Source organism: Urocitellus parryii, chromosome X (genome assembly GCF_045843805.1).
Source record: "Urocitellus parryii isolate mUroPar1 chromosome X, mUroPar1.hap1, whole genome shotgun sequence".
Classification (NCBI taxonomy): Eukaryota; Metazoa; Chordata; class Mammalia; order Rodentia; family Sciuridae; genus Urocitellus; species Urocitellus parryii.
Genome location: NC_135547.1, coordinates 1,495,450 through 1,509,563, shown reverse-complemented (window position 1 = coordinate 1,509,563; position 14,114 = coordinate 1,495,450). Strand labels below are relative to the sequence as shown.

General features: G+C 39.5%; 1 protein-coding gene across 2 annotated transcripts in view; it reads left to right on the top strand.

The window, feature by feature from the left end:
• Positions 1-6,505: 6,505 nt before the first annotated feature.
• The window catches only part of Tktl1 (transketolase like 1), a 35,728-nt gene continuing 28,119 nt past the window's right edge, over positions 6,506-14,114 (top strand). The window contains exons 1-2 of one of the 2 annotated variants that reach the window (XM_026412814.1): positions 6,506-6,639; positions 12,625-12,724. In XM_026412814.1, coding sequence (XP_026268599.1) covers positions 6,506-6,639; positions 12,625-12,724 — 234 coding nt within the window. Of the gene's footprint in view, positions 6,640-12,606; positions 12,725-14,114 lie in introns of both variants that reach the window. The other variant, XM_026412813.1, reaches the window with a different exon arrangement.

The following is a 14,114-nucleotide window of genomic DNA, read 5'->3' as shown; positions in this document are numbered from 1 at the left end:
TTTTAAACTGCAAGGTGACTTCTTAATAGCATCAATGAAACCCAGAAGATAGTTGACAATCTTCAATATGCTGAGAGAAAAACATTTGGAAAGAAAAAAATTAGTTCATATTCAAAGCATCAGAATTTATAATTCACAATTGCATGGGAAACTGGAAGACAATGAAGGAATACCTTCAATATTCTTAAGGGAAAGTTATTGTCCAACCTATAATTTTATACCCAAACTGTCAACTGTGAGTTTAGAAAAAAAATTTTCAGTGCTGGGGATGAAACTCAGGGCCTCGCACATGGTAAGCTTGAGCTCTACCACTGAGCTACACCCCCAGCTCTGACTGTGAGTTTAGACTAATGACATTTTTGGACATGAAAGAACTCAAATAATTTAACTTCTTCTCTATTCTTCTTTTAGAGGCCTTTTTGTAGAAACAGTGCAGCACCAAAATCAGGGAAGTAAAGGTGGTAACTAGGAAACAGGGGACTCAAGCCAACAAAGAAGTGAACACCATCTCTGGAATGATGGAAGGAGACCCCAGGCTCATGACTGGGTAGAAGGCCCAGAGAGCAAGTCAAAAATACCCCAAAAGCTGGGTGCAATGGCACATGCCTATAATCCCAGTGACTTGGGAGGCTGAGGCAGGAGGATTGCACATTCAAAGCCAGGCTCAGCAACGTAGTGAAGCCCTAAGCAACTTAGGGAGACCCTGTCTCTAATAAAATATAAAATAGGGCTAGGATGTGGCTCAGTAGTTAAGCACCGCTGGGTTCAATCCCCAGTACCAAAAAAAAAAAAAAAAAAAAGACCAAAGAAAGCTCCAAGGAAAGGAACTATGAAAATGCCAGACATCTTTAAACAAATGAATAGGAAATTCAGAGAGTTGGGAGAAGTGCTGAACTACTGATAAGTAAGAACAAACAAGCAAAAACGAATGGGGATACAAATGTTGACTCCAAGAAAAATAAAACGTTGGGAAAGGAAAAGAAATCACAGTAATTACATAATTATGAGTAGAGCTTCCATGGACTTGGTAATGTAACATGAAGAGATGACCTAAATGAAATCATTATGCACTATGCTGAAAGGATGGAGGAACAGGAAGTATGTGTTGGTTGGGGATGGAGAGGCAGGTCAAGTCAATCAATAATTCCTAAAACATAAAAAGAGAAAGCAATAGCACTACTATTTAGAGAAGGTAAATGACAAAAAGAAAGTGCTAAAAGTGTGCAAAGTGGTTGATTCTGGGAGTGGTCATTGAGTGGTTGGAAGACATGAATTGCTATCTTTTAAATACATTTTTTTCGTTATAGATGAACACAATACCTTTATTTTATTTTTTTTTAATGTGCCTCACACATGCTAGGCAAGCGCTCTACCTCTGAGCAACAATCTCAGCCCCTGGATTGCTATTTTGTAGAAGTAACTAACTGTGAACTTGGGGTCAGCAAACTAGGCTCCAAAGGCCCACTGCCTATATTTGTATGGCTTATAAACTAAGAGTGATTTTTAATCTTTTTCAATAGTTAAATAAATCAAAATTTTTTCTAAATTTCAGTTCTTCCTTTATTTTTTTAACATTTATTTTTATTTTTTAGTTGTAGGTGGACACAATACCTTTGTTTTATTTATATGTGGTGCTGAGGATCGAACCCAGTGCCTCATGCATGCTAGGCAAGCGCTCTTTCACTGAACCACAACCCCAGCCCTGGAATGTCTCAAACTAGGTAAAAATTATATGAGATGCAAGCCATGCTCCTGCATTTCCTCATTGCCTATGGCTGCTACAAGGGCAGAGTTGAATAGTTACAGAGACCATGTGGCCTAAAGTACTCACAGGCTCTTTACAGAAAAATTTTGCTTAACCGCCTTTAAATTATGTTCATGTACACTACTGACAAATATAAGAACTAAATTTGGGGCAGGGTTCCAGGAATTGAACCCAGGAATGATTAACCACCAAGCCACATCCCCAGCCTTTTTTATATTTTATTTAGGGACAGGGTCTTGCTCACTTGCCTTGTAAAGTTGCTTAGGATTGCTTTGAATTTGCAATCCTCCTGCCTCAGCCTCTAGAGTTTCCAGAATTATAGGCATGTGCCACAAAGCCTGGTTAACTAAATAATTTTTTAAAGAGCAAGTTTCAATCATGGAAAATAAAAATTTGTTTATGACTTGTTCTGGGAGTAAGTTTATAGATACAATAAAAAAGTTGAAATTGAGAGAAAAAATATGTTGAATGAAAAAAATTAAAGGTAAACACCAACAGAACAGAAACCACATACAAAACATCCAAACAAACATGCGGAATGGAAATGGAATTTGTTTAATGAAAAGAAGAGGAGGGAAGCAGGCATGGTGACTCACACCTGTAGTCCCAACTACTTGAGACTCTGTGGCAGAAGGATTGCTTGAGCCCAGGAGTTTGGGGCCAACATGGACAACATAGCAACAAAAACAACAAACCAAGCAAACAGGAAAAAAAAAGGAAGGAAAGAAGTAACAAAAAGAAATAAGACCAAAATGTAGGCTCTCTCTTCACCTCATTGATTATTTCTTTTGCTGAGAAGACGCTTTTTAGTTTGAATCCATCCCATTTATTAATTCTTGATTTTATTTCTTATGCTCTAGGAGTCTTGCTAAGGAAGTTGGGGCCTAATCTGACGTGATAAAGATTTTGGCCTACTTTTTCCTCTATTAGGTGCAGAGTCTCCGGTCTAATTCTTAGGTCCTTGATCCACTTTGAGTTGAGTTTTGTGCATGGTGAGAGATAGTGGTTTAGTTTCACTTTGAATACAAGCAAGAGTAAGTGTTGGAAGGATGTGGGAGAAAAGGCACACTCATACATTGCTGGTGGGATTGCAAATTGGTGCAACCACTCTGGATAGCAGTAAGGAGACTGCTTAGACTACTTGGAATGGAACCACCATTTGAATCAGTTATCCACTCCTTGGTCTATAGCCAACTTAAAATCAGCATACTACAGTGACACAGCCACATCAATATTTATAGGAATTCAATTCACAACAGCTAAACTGTTGAAGCAACCTAGATGCCCTTCAATAGATAAATGGATAAAGAAACTGTGGTATATATATACAATGGAATATTACTCAGCATTAAAAGAGAATAAAATGATGGCATTTGCAGGTGGATGGATGCAGTTGGAAAACATCATATTAAGTAAAATAAGCCAATCCAAAATAACAGGGGCCAAATGTTTTCTATGATAGGTGGATGGTGATCCATAATGTGGGGGGAGGGACATGAGATGAGTGGAGGAACTTTGGATGGGGCAAAGGGCAGGGGGCAGGGGGTAAGGGGGTAGGAAAGATGGTGGAATGAGATGGACATCATTACCCTAGGTACATGCATGATTGCATGAATGATGTCACTCTACTTCATGTACAACCAGAGAAGTGAAAAATTCTGCTCTGTTTGTGTACAATGAACTGAAGAGTTTTCTTTTTTTTTTTTAAAGAGAGAGAGAGAGAGAGAGAGAGAGAGAGTGAGTTTTCAATATTTATTTCTTAGTTTTCGGCGGACATAACATCTTTGTTTGTATGTGGTGCTGAGGCTCGAACCCGGGCCGCACGCATGCCAGGCGAGCGCGCTACCGCTTGAGCCACATCCCCAGCCCTGAAGAGTTTTCTACTGTCATGTATAACTGATTAAAGCTAAAGAAAAAAAGAAATAAGACCAGAGTCTCAGGAGGCTGATGCAGAAGGATCACAAATTCAAAGCCAGTCTCAGCAACTTAGCGAGGTGCTAAGCAACTCAGTGAGACCCTGTCTCAAAATAAAATACAAAATAGAGCTGGGGATGTGGCTCAGTGGTCAAGTGCCCCTGAGTTCAATTCCCAGTACAAAAAGAAGAAGAAGAGGAGGAGGAGGAGGAGGAGGAGGAGGAGGAGGAGGAGGAGGAGGAGAGAAGATATCAGAGATATCAGAGCAAATATAAAATAGAATGTCAATAAAATGTGATTTAACTGTATATCATGTTCTTGAGGAGATGACTCAATATTGTAAATGAGGCAGCCAGTCTTGTATGTAACCTATACAGTCCATAAAATCATAATTTAAAAACTCAACGAGAATGACTTATGAATCTTAAAATAACTGATTCCAAAATAGCTGATTTTTATTTGGAAGATAAAATGCAAAAGAGCAGCTAAGTGATCTTTGAAAAAATAGTAAATAAGGCCTTGAGTAAATGGACTACTTCTTCACAATAATAAGATCCATACAAAATAAAGAACCAAACATTTTAAAACTATGAAAGTAACCAGGTGCAGTGGCAAAGTTCTGTAACTTCAGAAGCTCAGGAGGCTGAGGCAGGAGGACTGCAATTTCAAAGCCAGCCTCAGCAACTTAGCGAGACCCTGCCTCAAAATAAAATATAAATGGGCTGCAGATGTTAAGCTCCCCAGGGTTGAATTCCTGGTATAAATCAATAAATAAATGGCTTATGAATAAAAAACTTATTTCAAAAACTTTGACAGTATTAAAAAGACACAATAAAGTATTTTATATAGTTTCAGTGGAAATGACCTTTCTAAGATTCAACCCAAAATACCATGGGAAAAGATTTACATATTTATTATGTACAATATTTTCTAACCTTCTGTGTAGAGAGGGAGAAAAACCCAAAGTTGAAAAGAAGGAACATTTAGGTTTTGGCTCAAACACTTGAGTATGCCTTTAAAATAAGGTATCTGAGGTGCATGATAGCACACAGCTGTTATACCATCTACTAGGGAGGCTGAAATCACAGGATTACAAGTTTGAGGCCAGTGTGGGCAATTTAAGGACACCCTTTCTCAAATTTAAAAAATAATAAGAAAATAAAAAGGGCTGGGGATGTAGCTGAGTGGTAGAGCCATTGCTTAGCATGCATGAGGTCCTGGGTTCCATCCCTAGTAGTACAAATCAGTAAATAAATAAAATAAAATATGTCCTTCAATATTAAAAAGAGGAATCTATTGAGGAAAAAAAGACTTGGAATATGTGGAATAGATAAAAGAGTTAATCAACATACTATTTAAGGAATTATTACAAATTAGCCATGAAAAAACAATCAGATATGAGGCTGAGGTTGTGGGTCAGCAGTAGAGTGCTTGCCTAGCATGTGCAGGGCCCTGGGTTCGATCCTCAGCACCACATAAAAATAAATAAACAAAATAAAGTTATTTTTTAAAAATCAGATATAAAGACAATAAAGGATAATAGGGAGCATTCAGACAGGATAAATCATAAATGGCAATTTCTGTTCTGAAAATGTGCAACAAAAAGTTGAACAATAATTTGTAAATTGAAGAATACTACTTTGTCATTAGTTATAATTGCAAAAATCAAAAACAGTGACAACATCCACTGTTGATGAGGATATGGGGAAAACCTGTAGTCATATAGTGCATGTAGTCAGATAAATAGGGTCAGTTTTTTGTTGCAAATTTAGGCAGTATCTATTAAATTTTTTAATGTACATACCCTTTAGTACAGTAAGAATGTGGGAGTCTAGACACTTTGAAGCTTTTGTGGAAGAATTTAGCATGTTTTACCTAAATTGCAGTATCTGGATTCAAAGTTGCGTATTCATGGTAATTAGGGAAGACCATCTGAAAGTCGAAGGGAGTAGCTATATGATATTCACGTGGTGGTGTTTAGTTTGAAGCTTAGTCTGAGATGTGGTATGTCAGACAGAAAGTGTGAAATTCTGAGTGAAAGGAGCTCACTGAAGACGGACTACTCAGTCAAGTTACAGACTAGCGCTGGGCTAACAGCTACCTCAGCAGTCAAATGCGGCTTGTGCCAGAGAAAGTTCTAGAAAGTAAAATGGCTCAGAAATGATGCGGTAGCTCCGGACATTGAGCCTGCGTCAACATCTTGGGGCCTGGGCTGCTGTGGGTGAGGATTGGCTAATCACAAACTTTGAAATTGTAGTGTCAATGTTTTTTAAAAAATATTTATTTTTAGTTGTAGTTGGACACAATACCTTTATTTATTTATTTTTATGTGGTGCTGAGGATCAAACCCAGGGCCTCACACGTGCTAGGCAAGTGCTATACCAATGAACCACAACCCCAGCCCGGTAGTTAATTTTTAAATACTGCCGGTAAATGCGCACAATGCCAGCTTTAACATTGTAACTATTTTAAAGCATGTAATGCGGCTCAGCTTAGTCACTACCTGGAGAATCACCAACACTATCTAGTTCCAGAACTTTTTATTCACCCCAAAAGACCATCCTATACTATCCTCAAAGGGGAACACCTTTAGAACTAAGAACATAAGGAAAGATATAAAGAAATGTAATTATTTTGTAGAATATGGAATATGTACTGACAAATATTTAATATTCATTCACATGGGCGTGCGGAAGGAGCGACGGGGGCGGAAGGATAAGCCCGCGGAGGGAGCGGCCCGCGCACGAGGCCAGGGCATAGGTTATGTGAAGACGTGAGAGCACAGCGGCCACATTTGTTTGGCGGAGCACAGACACTATCGTAGCTATGTCTGATATTGAGGCTGGCAGTTTGATGGCCGAGGAGGCCAGACCCGACGAGAAGACAGTGCAGGTGTTGCGGGATATGGCTAACCGCCTGCGCATCCATTCCATCAGGGCCACTTGCGCCTCGAGCTCCGGGTAAGGCACCCTCATCGAACGCGGCCTCGTGTAGCTTGTCGACCACTATGATAGTGAGGTTCTGAGGAGAAGGGAGCCGTCGGTTGCTTAGTAGGCTCTTTATAAAACTATGCTCCCCTCCGGCTCGAAGGCTTGGGTCCCTGCCTCTACCTCACAGCCAGGACTCTGGAAGCCCTAGGGCCTCACGGGTTAGTAGAGAAGAATCTGGAACCCAATACGCAGATGGTGTCCCTGGAACGAAATCAGGTCAGCTATGATTGATTTTTACCCAGTAGCTGGGCTTCTTGGGTTGGCAGTCGCGCTGGTTTACTGACCCTAACCATTGTGGCGATAAAAGAGGTACGGCTGGAAATGGTGCTCTATCGTAACTGTTTACCTACATATACGAGGCCCTTGGTTCAATCCCTAGTGTTGCCAACCAACTGAAAGTTCTTTTTTTTTTTTTTAAAGAGAGAGTGAGAGAGGGGGGAGAGAGAGAGAGAATTTTTAATATTTACTTTTTAGTTCTCGGCGGACACAACATCTTTGTTGGTATGTGGTGCTGAGGATCGAACCCGGGCCGCACGCATGCCAGGCGAGCGCGCTACCACCCGAGCCACATCCCCAGCCCAAACTGAAAGTTCTTGGCAATTAAAAATCGGAGCAAAATAGACTGCTTGCCTTGCATGCACAAGGCCATGGGTTCAATTCCCAGCACCAAAAAAAAAAAAAAAATCGGAACAAAGATGCTCACTGGAGTTTGCTAATATTTTCTAGTTATTCACTCTGGTTTTCTTTCTTTCTATTTTTTGGAGGAGGGGGATACCAGGGATTGAACTCATGGGCACTGGACCCCTGAGCCACATCCCCGGCCCTATTTTGTATTTTATTTAGAGACGGGGTCTCACTGAGTTGCTTAGCGCCTCGCCATTGATGAGGCTGGCTTTGAACTCATGATCCTCCTGTCTCACCCTCCCAAGCTGCTGGGATTACAGGAGTGCACCACTGTGCCTGTTGTTCAATGTTTATTTAATTACTTTTTTTTTTCTTTTAAATGTTTTCTTTGACGCCCCCCCTCTCTATTGGAAATGAGATTTCTCTATTTCACCAAGTCTGGCATTATACTCCTGGCCCCAGCGATCAATCACCTTGCCCCTCCAAATTACCCAGGACACAGGCTCATGCCACTGTGACGGGCAAAGGAAGGAGTCTGTAATTATTGTCGAGTACTTCACTGTCACTGCTCGCTTCATGGAATAGCTTTTGAAATGTTCCACCTTCCGTTTATGGCTGTACCACCCGAATGCACCCGATCTCATCCAAAATGTTCCACCTTCCTTTTTTTTTTTTTTTTTTAAGAGTGTGAGGAAGATTGATTTTAATTTTTCTTTAAATGTTTGCTACTATTCATCAGTAAACTTTTGTTTGTTGAAAATTTTTGGTTTTTTGTATGTTTATTCAGATCACCGCCTCGCCTCACTTTGTTGCCCAAACTGCTCTGAAACTCCTGGGCTCCAGCGAGCCTGCTGCCTCAGCCTTCCTAGTAACTGCAATTACAGGTGTGCGCAGCACTAGGCTTGTGGGGAGGTTTTAGATTGCTGATTCACTGTCCTTACCCATTGTATAATTTGTTCAAACTGTTTCTACTCGGGTGATTCATTTCTGTTAAGTTCTCTATTTCTAAAAATTATATTGACTTAATTAACCAACTTGCTGGCATACAGTAGCTCTCAATAGTCTCTTCTAATCATTCTAATTTTCTGTGTAATTGACAGTAATGGCTACACTTTCACTATCTCAGTTTAGTTAATTCTCTTTTCTCCTTTTTACTTTCTCTTTTTTTTTTTTTACTTAGATCATTTACCTAAACTTTTGTTGTTATTTTCAAAGGACCAACTTTTCAGGTTGGGAGCATATCTCAGTGCTAGAGCCCTTACCTAGCATGCTAGAGGCTCTAAGTTTGATTTCCAAAACCACAAAAAAATAATTTTTTGTTTTATTGATTTTTCTCTAATGTTTTCTTGGTCTCTGTTATTTATTTCTATTCTAATCATTGTTTTTCCTTTTGCTGGCTTTGGGTTTTGTTTTTAGTTCTTTAATAGACTTAGGTTGATTGAAAAATTTTTTTGAATGTGTTTACAACTATAAATTTCCTTCTTGGCACTACTTTTTCCTTCATAAGTATGGGTTTTATGCTTTTGTTTTCATTTTCTGATTTTCCTTGTGATTCCCTTTTTGACTTTTTGGTTGTGTAAAGGTGAGTTGTTTAATTTGCTGTATTGTTCAATTTTTATTTCAATTGTAATTTCATCTCATTGGGCTCACACAAAATGATATACTGATTTTTTAAAAAATCTGGCCCTAAGCCAGGAACAATGGTGCACACCTCTAATCCCAGCAGCTTGGGAGGCTGAGACAGGAGGATTTCGAGTTCAAAGCCAGCCTTAGCAATTTAGTGAGGCCTTAAGCTACTCAGCAAGACCCTGTCTCTAAATAAAAAATAAAAGGGCTGGATATGTGGCTCAGTAGTTAAAGGACCCTGGGTTCAATCTCCAGTACCAAAAATAAATTAATTAATTTAATATTTTTTTAAAAACCTGGCCCTGGAACATAGGCTATGACATTAAAAGGACAATGTGGACCTGAAATGATCACTTGAACCCTGGAGATCACCATCAGCTTGGACAACATAGCATAGTGAGACCCTGTTTTTTTAAAAAAGGATGTGATTCCCTTTAAGATCCACATATTTTCAAGGTTGCTTTGGTTTGGTTTGGTTTTTTGTTAGTGCTGCTGCAGATCAAACCTAGAAATACAACTGAGCTACACCCCCAGCCCAAGTTTTTTTTAAACTTTCAAAATTAATAACAGCATTGCATTTTCTCAAAGGATTTCTAATAGCTTATAAATATAAACTATCTACGTAGGAGACATTTATAAGGCATGAAGGCTTAAGTCCTCATTTTTTATATTGTGAAACTTTTTAGAAATGTTTTAGATGTTGATGAACCTTTATTTTATTCATTTATTTATATGCAGTGCTGAGAATTGAACCCAGTGCCCCTCACATGCCAGACAAACACTCTACCATTGAGCCACAACCCAGCCCTAAACTGTGAAACTTTTAAACAAAGGTATGAATGACTTGGGCCTAAAATCTTGTTTTTCTTATGTTGGAGCTGGGCTATAGGGAGTAGAGGTTTTCCATTTATTTATTTATGTATTTGTCTTTTTTTTAACTGGGGATTAAACCCAGTGCCTTGCACATGCTAGACAAATATACTACCACTGAGCTACAGCCTTTTTTTAAATTTTAGTTTGAGACAGGATCTCACTAAGTTGCCCAGTCTGGCCTGGACTTACCAGTCCTCCTTCCTAAGCCTCCCTCGTGGCTGGGATTATAGGCATGTACACCACTACTCTCTTTTTAAAAAAATTTTTTTTAGTTGTAGATGGACACAATACCTTTATTTTATTTGTTTTTTATTTATCTAATTTTATGTGGTGCTGGGGATCAAACCCAGTTCCTCACTTAGCCACAACCCCGGTCCTCCTGGCTCTTTTTTTTTTTTTTTTAATACATTAGTTTTTGTTTGTTTGTTTTTTGTAGTTGTTTGTAGACCTTTGAATCAAACCCAATGCCTCATACATGCCAGGCAAGTGCACTACCACTGAGCCCCAGCCCCAGCCCACTCCTGCCTCCTTTTTATTAACACAAATTAACTGTACATATTGGGTTCATTGTGATATTTCCACATATGCATAAAGAGCACACTGATCATATCCAGCCTCTCCTTATCTATCCTACCACAAATATACTTCCCAAACTCTGTTAGCAGTAATTTTACATTCAAGTCTGTTTTTGAGTGTGGTGCTGTGGCATGAACCCAGGGCCTTGAACATGCCAGGCAAATAGGCAAGTGCTGTATCTCTAAGCTACATCCCCATTCCTCAACCTTTTTTAAGCTTCTACATGAGAGGGAACACGTGGTACTTGTCTTTCTGTGTCTGGCTTATTTCACTTAACATAATATTCTCCAGTTCCATCCATTTTGATACAAATGATGGGATTTCATTCTCTATTTTTTGACAGGCACTGGGAATCAAACCCAGGGCCTCTTCTCATGTGAGGCAAACACTAACACTGAGCTGTACATGCAGCCCAGATTTCATTCTTTATGGTTGAATAATATTCCATTCTCTATCTATATCACATCTTCTTTATCCTTTTATCTGTTAATGGGCACCTAGGCTGATTGTATATCTTAGCTATTGTGAACAGTGCTGTGATAAACATGGGGATGCAGGTATGTCTTTGGTATGTTGATTTTATTTCCTTTGGATCTATATCCAGAAATGGGATAGCTAGATCATAAGGTAAGTATATTTTATTTTTTTAAGAACTTCCATAGTGACTGTACTAATTTACATTCCAGCCAACAGTGTATGAGTTCCCTTATCCTCCGTATACTAGCCAGCATTTTTTTTATAGTAGCCACTGAGGTGAGATGATATGTCATTGTAGTTCGTTTGTTTTTGTGGTTTTAGGGATTAAACTGAGGGCCTCATACAGGCTAGGCAAGCACACTACTGCAAAGTTATGTCCCAAGCCCTCATTGGAGTTTTGATTTGCATTTTCCTGAAACCTAATGATATTAAACATTTTTTCATATATTTGTCGACCATTCCTATTTCTTCTTTTGAGAAGTTATCTATTCAGATTATCTCCCCATTTTTAATTGAAATTGACTTTTTTGTCAAAATTTTTGAGTTCCTTACATTTTCTTTCTTTTTTTAGAGAGAATTTTTTTTAATATTTATTTTTTAGTTTTCGATGGACACAACATATTTTATTTTTTTATTTTTATGTGGTGCTGAGGATCGAACCCAGCGCCCCGTGCATGCCAGGCAAGCGCATTACCTCTTGAGCCACATCCCCAGCCCAGTTCCTTACATTTTCTGTATATTAACCCTCTGTCAGATAAATAGTTGGAAAATGTTTTCAGGAAGAAGCTTTTGTTCTTTGTCCTGTCTCCCTGTCCATTTTATTATTTATTTTATTTTATTTTATTTTATTTTGGTATTGGGGATTGAACCCAGGATGCTTCACAACTGAGCCACACCATCATGACTTAAAATATTTTTATTAAAACAACTAACTTGCTTAGGGCCTTGCTAAGTTTCTAACGCTGGTTTTGAACTCAATCCTCCTGCCTCAGCCTTCTGAGCCACCAGGATTACAGGTGTGGACCATTGTGCTGGCTTCTTCTCCTCTTTACTAAAAATTGGCACCAGGAGTGGTGGTGCATGTGGGTAATCTAAGGACTCGGGAGGCTGAGACACAAGGATTGTAAGTCAAGGTCAGCTGCAACAATTTAATGAGGCCCTAAGCAACTTAGCAATACCCTATCTCAAAAATTTAAAAAAAAAAAAAAAAGGACTGAGGATGTAGATCAGTGGTAAAGTGCTCCTGTGCTCAATTCCCTGTTTAAACAAATAAATTTAAAACTGTCTACACTTACATGTAAGCTACTTTCTAAGAGCATTAGTTATTTCAGCATTCAGGAAAGGCCCAAGTTACTTGCCCTTGAGAAATTTTCCAGTCTTTCACCATTCACTTCTAATAACAAGTTCATTTTAGGTAGTAGAAAGAGATATGCATGACATTTTTCATTAATGATGCTCCTGAAATTTCCTCAGCATGTCAAAGTACTATGGATGAAATCACACGAGTGAAATGATGCTCAAGTTGGACTCAGAAGGTGAACTTGCTCTGAGTGCAAGTGCTCACTATAGAAGGGAACTAGCCTCAGAGCATCTCATTGTGCGCAAGGAGAAGTTGTGAGGTTACTGGGCTGTGAAGCAGTCTTCAGCCATGAGTTGGGAGGCCATGGACTCCCTTGGATTGTGGAGAGCATAAGCTGAAAGGCAGCTTCATGCACTGTCACATGCCTTTGAGAATTGACTTGCTTTGTGTCTGCCTTTCAGCCACCCTACATCATGCAGCAGTGCTGCCGAGATCATGTCTGTGCTTTTCTTCCACACGATGAGATATAAACAGTCAGACCCAGAGAACCCAGACAACGACCGATTCATCCTCTCAAAGGTATGTTGGCAGGGGAACCCTGGGCCTGTTCTGATGCTTGCTTCTTAACCAGTTTTTAAGTCACCATATGGCAACAGGCCTAAAATGGGTCCTGTTTATCATGTTGGTTCATTATGTACATCATAAAATCCTGCCACCTGAGGGGGGCTCTTGTCTCCATCAAACCTAAAAAGTGAAGCCTTGAGGAAGTGGGCTCACTTACCCCACACTTCATGGCCAGGAGGCAGCAGAATTGGTCTGAGTGTTGAGCCCAGGCTTGGTCCGTGACATTGTAGGTCATCAACTCCAAGGGCATGCAAGGCAGCTAGGAACCAGAGCTTGTTAAAGGAGGCAGGAACCATAGAGAGGAAGACAAACCTGGAGACATGATCAGAAGAATCTTCAGCGGCACAATTCCACTAGGTGAGAAATACAAAATTGAAAGGGAATCTGAGGGCACAAAGCATGTGGAGAATTCCAGGTAAGGTCAGAAAGTCCCAGAGAGCAGTGGAGAATGGGAAACAAAGGAAAGAGATCTGAGAATGACAAGTACCATTCATTTATTCATGGTAGTGATGAACATGGCACTGGTCTGTGAATGAAGCTGGCATTTGGACAGAGGAGACAGACGAGATAGAAACCTGGAAATAGATAGCAAATCTGATGAGGCTAAGCATTCTGGAACAAAGTAAGGTGGAGGGAGGGGGTAGAGGGCACTGGTTGAAAGAGAATAATCCAGAGACCATGATACTGGTGTTTGAACAGCAATTTATAAGGTGAGAGAGTGAACTATGATCATATCTAAGCACAAGCACTTGGGTAGCAGCAACTACAAGTGCTAAGGCCCTGAGGCAGATATGTGCCCATTGTGCTTAAGGGACAGCAAGAAAGCTAAGGTGCCTGGGGGTGGTGAGAAGGCAAGTAGGAGGTAAGGGGGCTGAAGTGGGCAAGCTGGTATAAGAACTTGGGCTGTTAGCATAGATCTGTTAACCTGGTTTAAGTTTTTGTTGTTTGTTTTTGTTGTTTGGGGGTCTGGGGGTTTAACCCAGGGAAACTTTACCACTGAGCCAGATCCCCAGCCCTACTTATTCTTGATACTTTATATCAAAAATATTTATTATAAAAATATTTATATTATATTTTTATATTTTGACAGTTCTCATTAAATTGCTTAGGGCCTCAGCCTCTGAAGTTGCTGGGATTACAGGTGTTTACCACCATCCTGGCTTAGGTTTTTTGTTTTTTTAATTGTCAATGGACCTTTATTTTATTTATTTTTATGTGGTGCTGAGAATAGAACCCAGTGCCTCACACATGCTAGAGTACTTGCCTAGCCCCTGGCTTAAGTTTTTTTTTTAATATTTATTTTTTAGTTATAGTTGGACACAACAACTTTATTTCATTTGTTTAT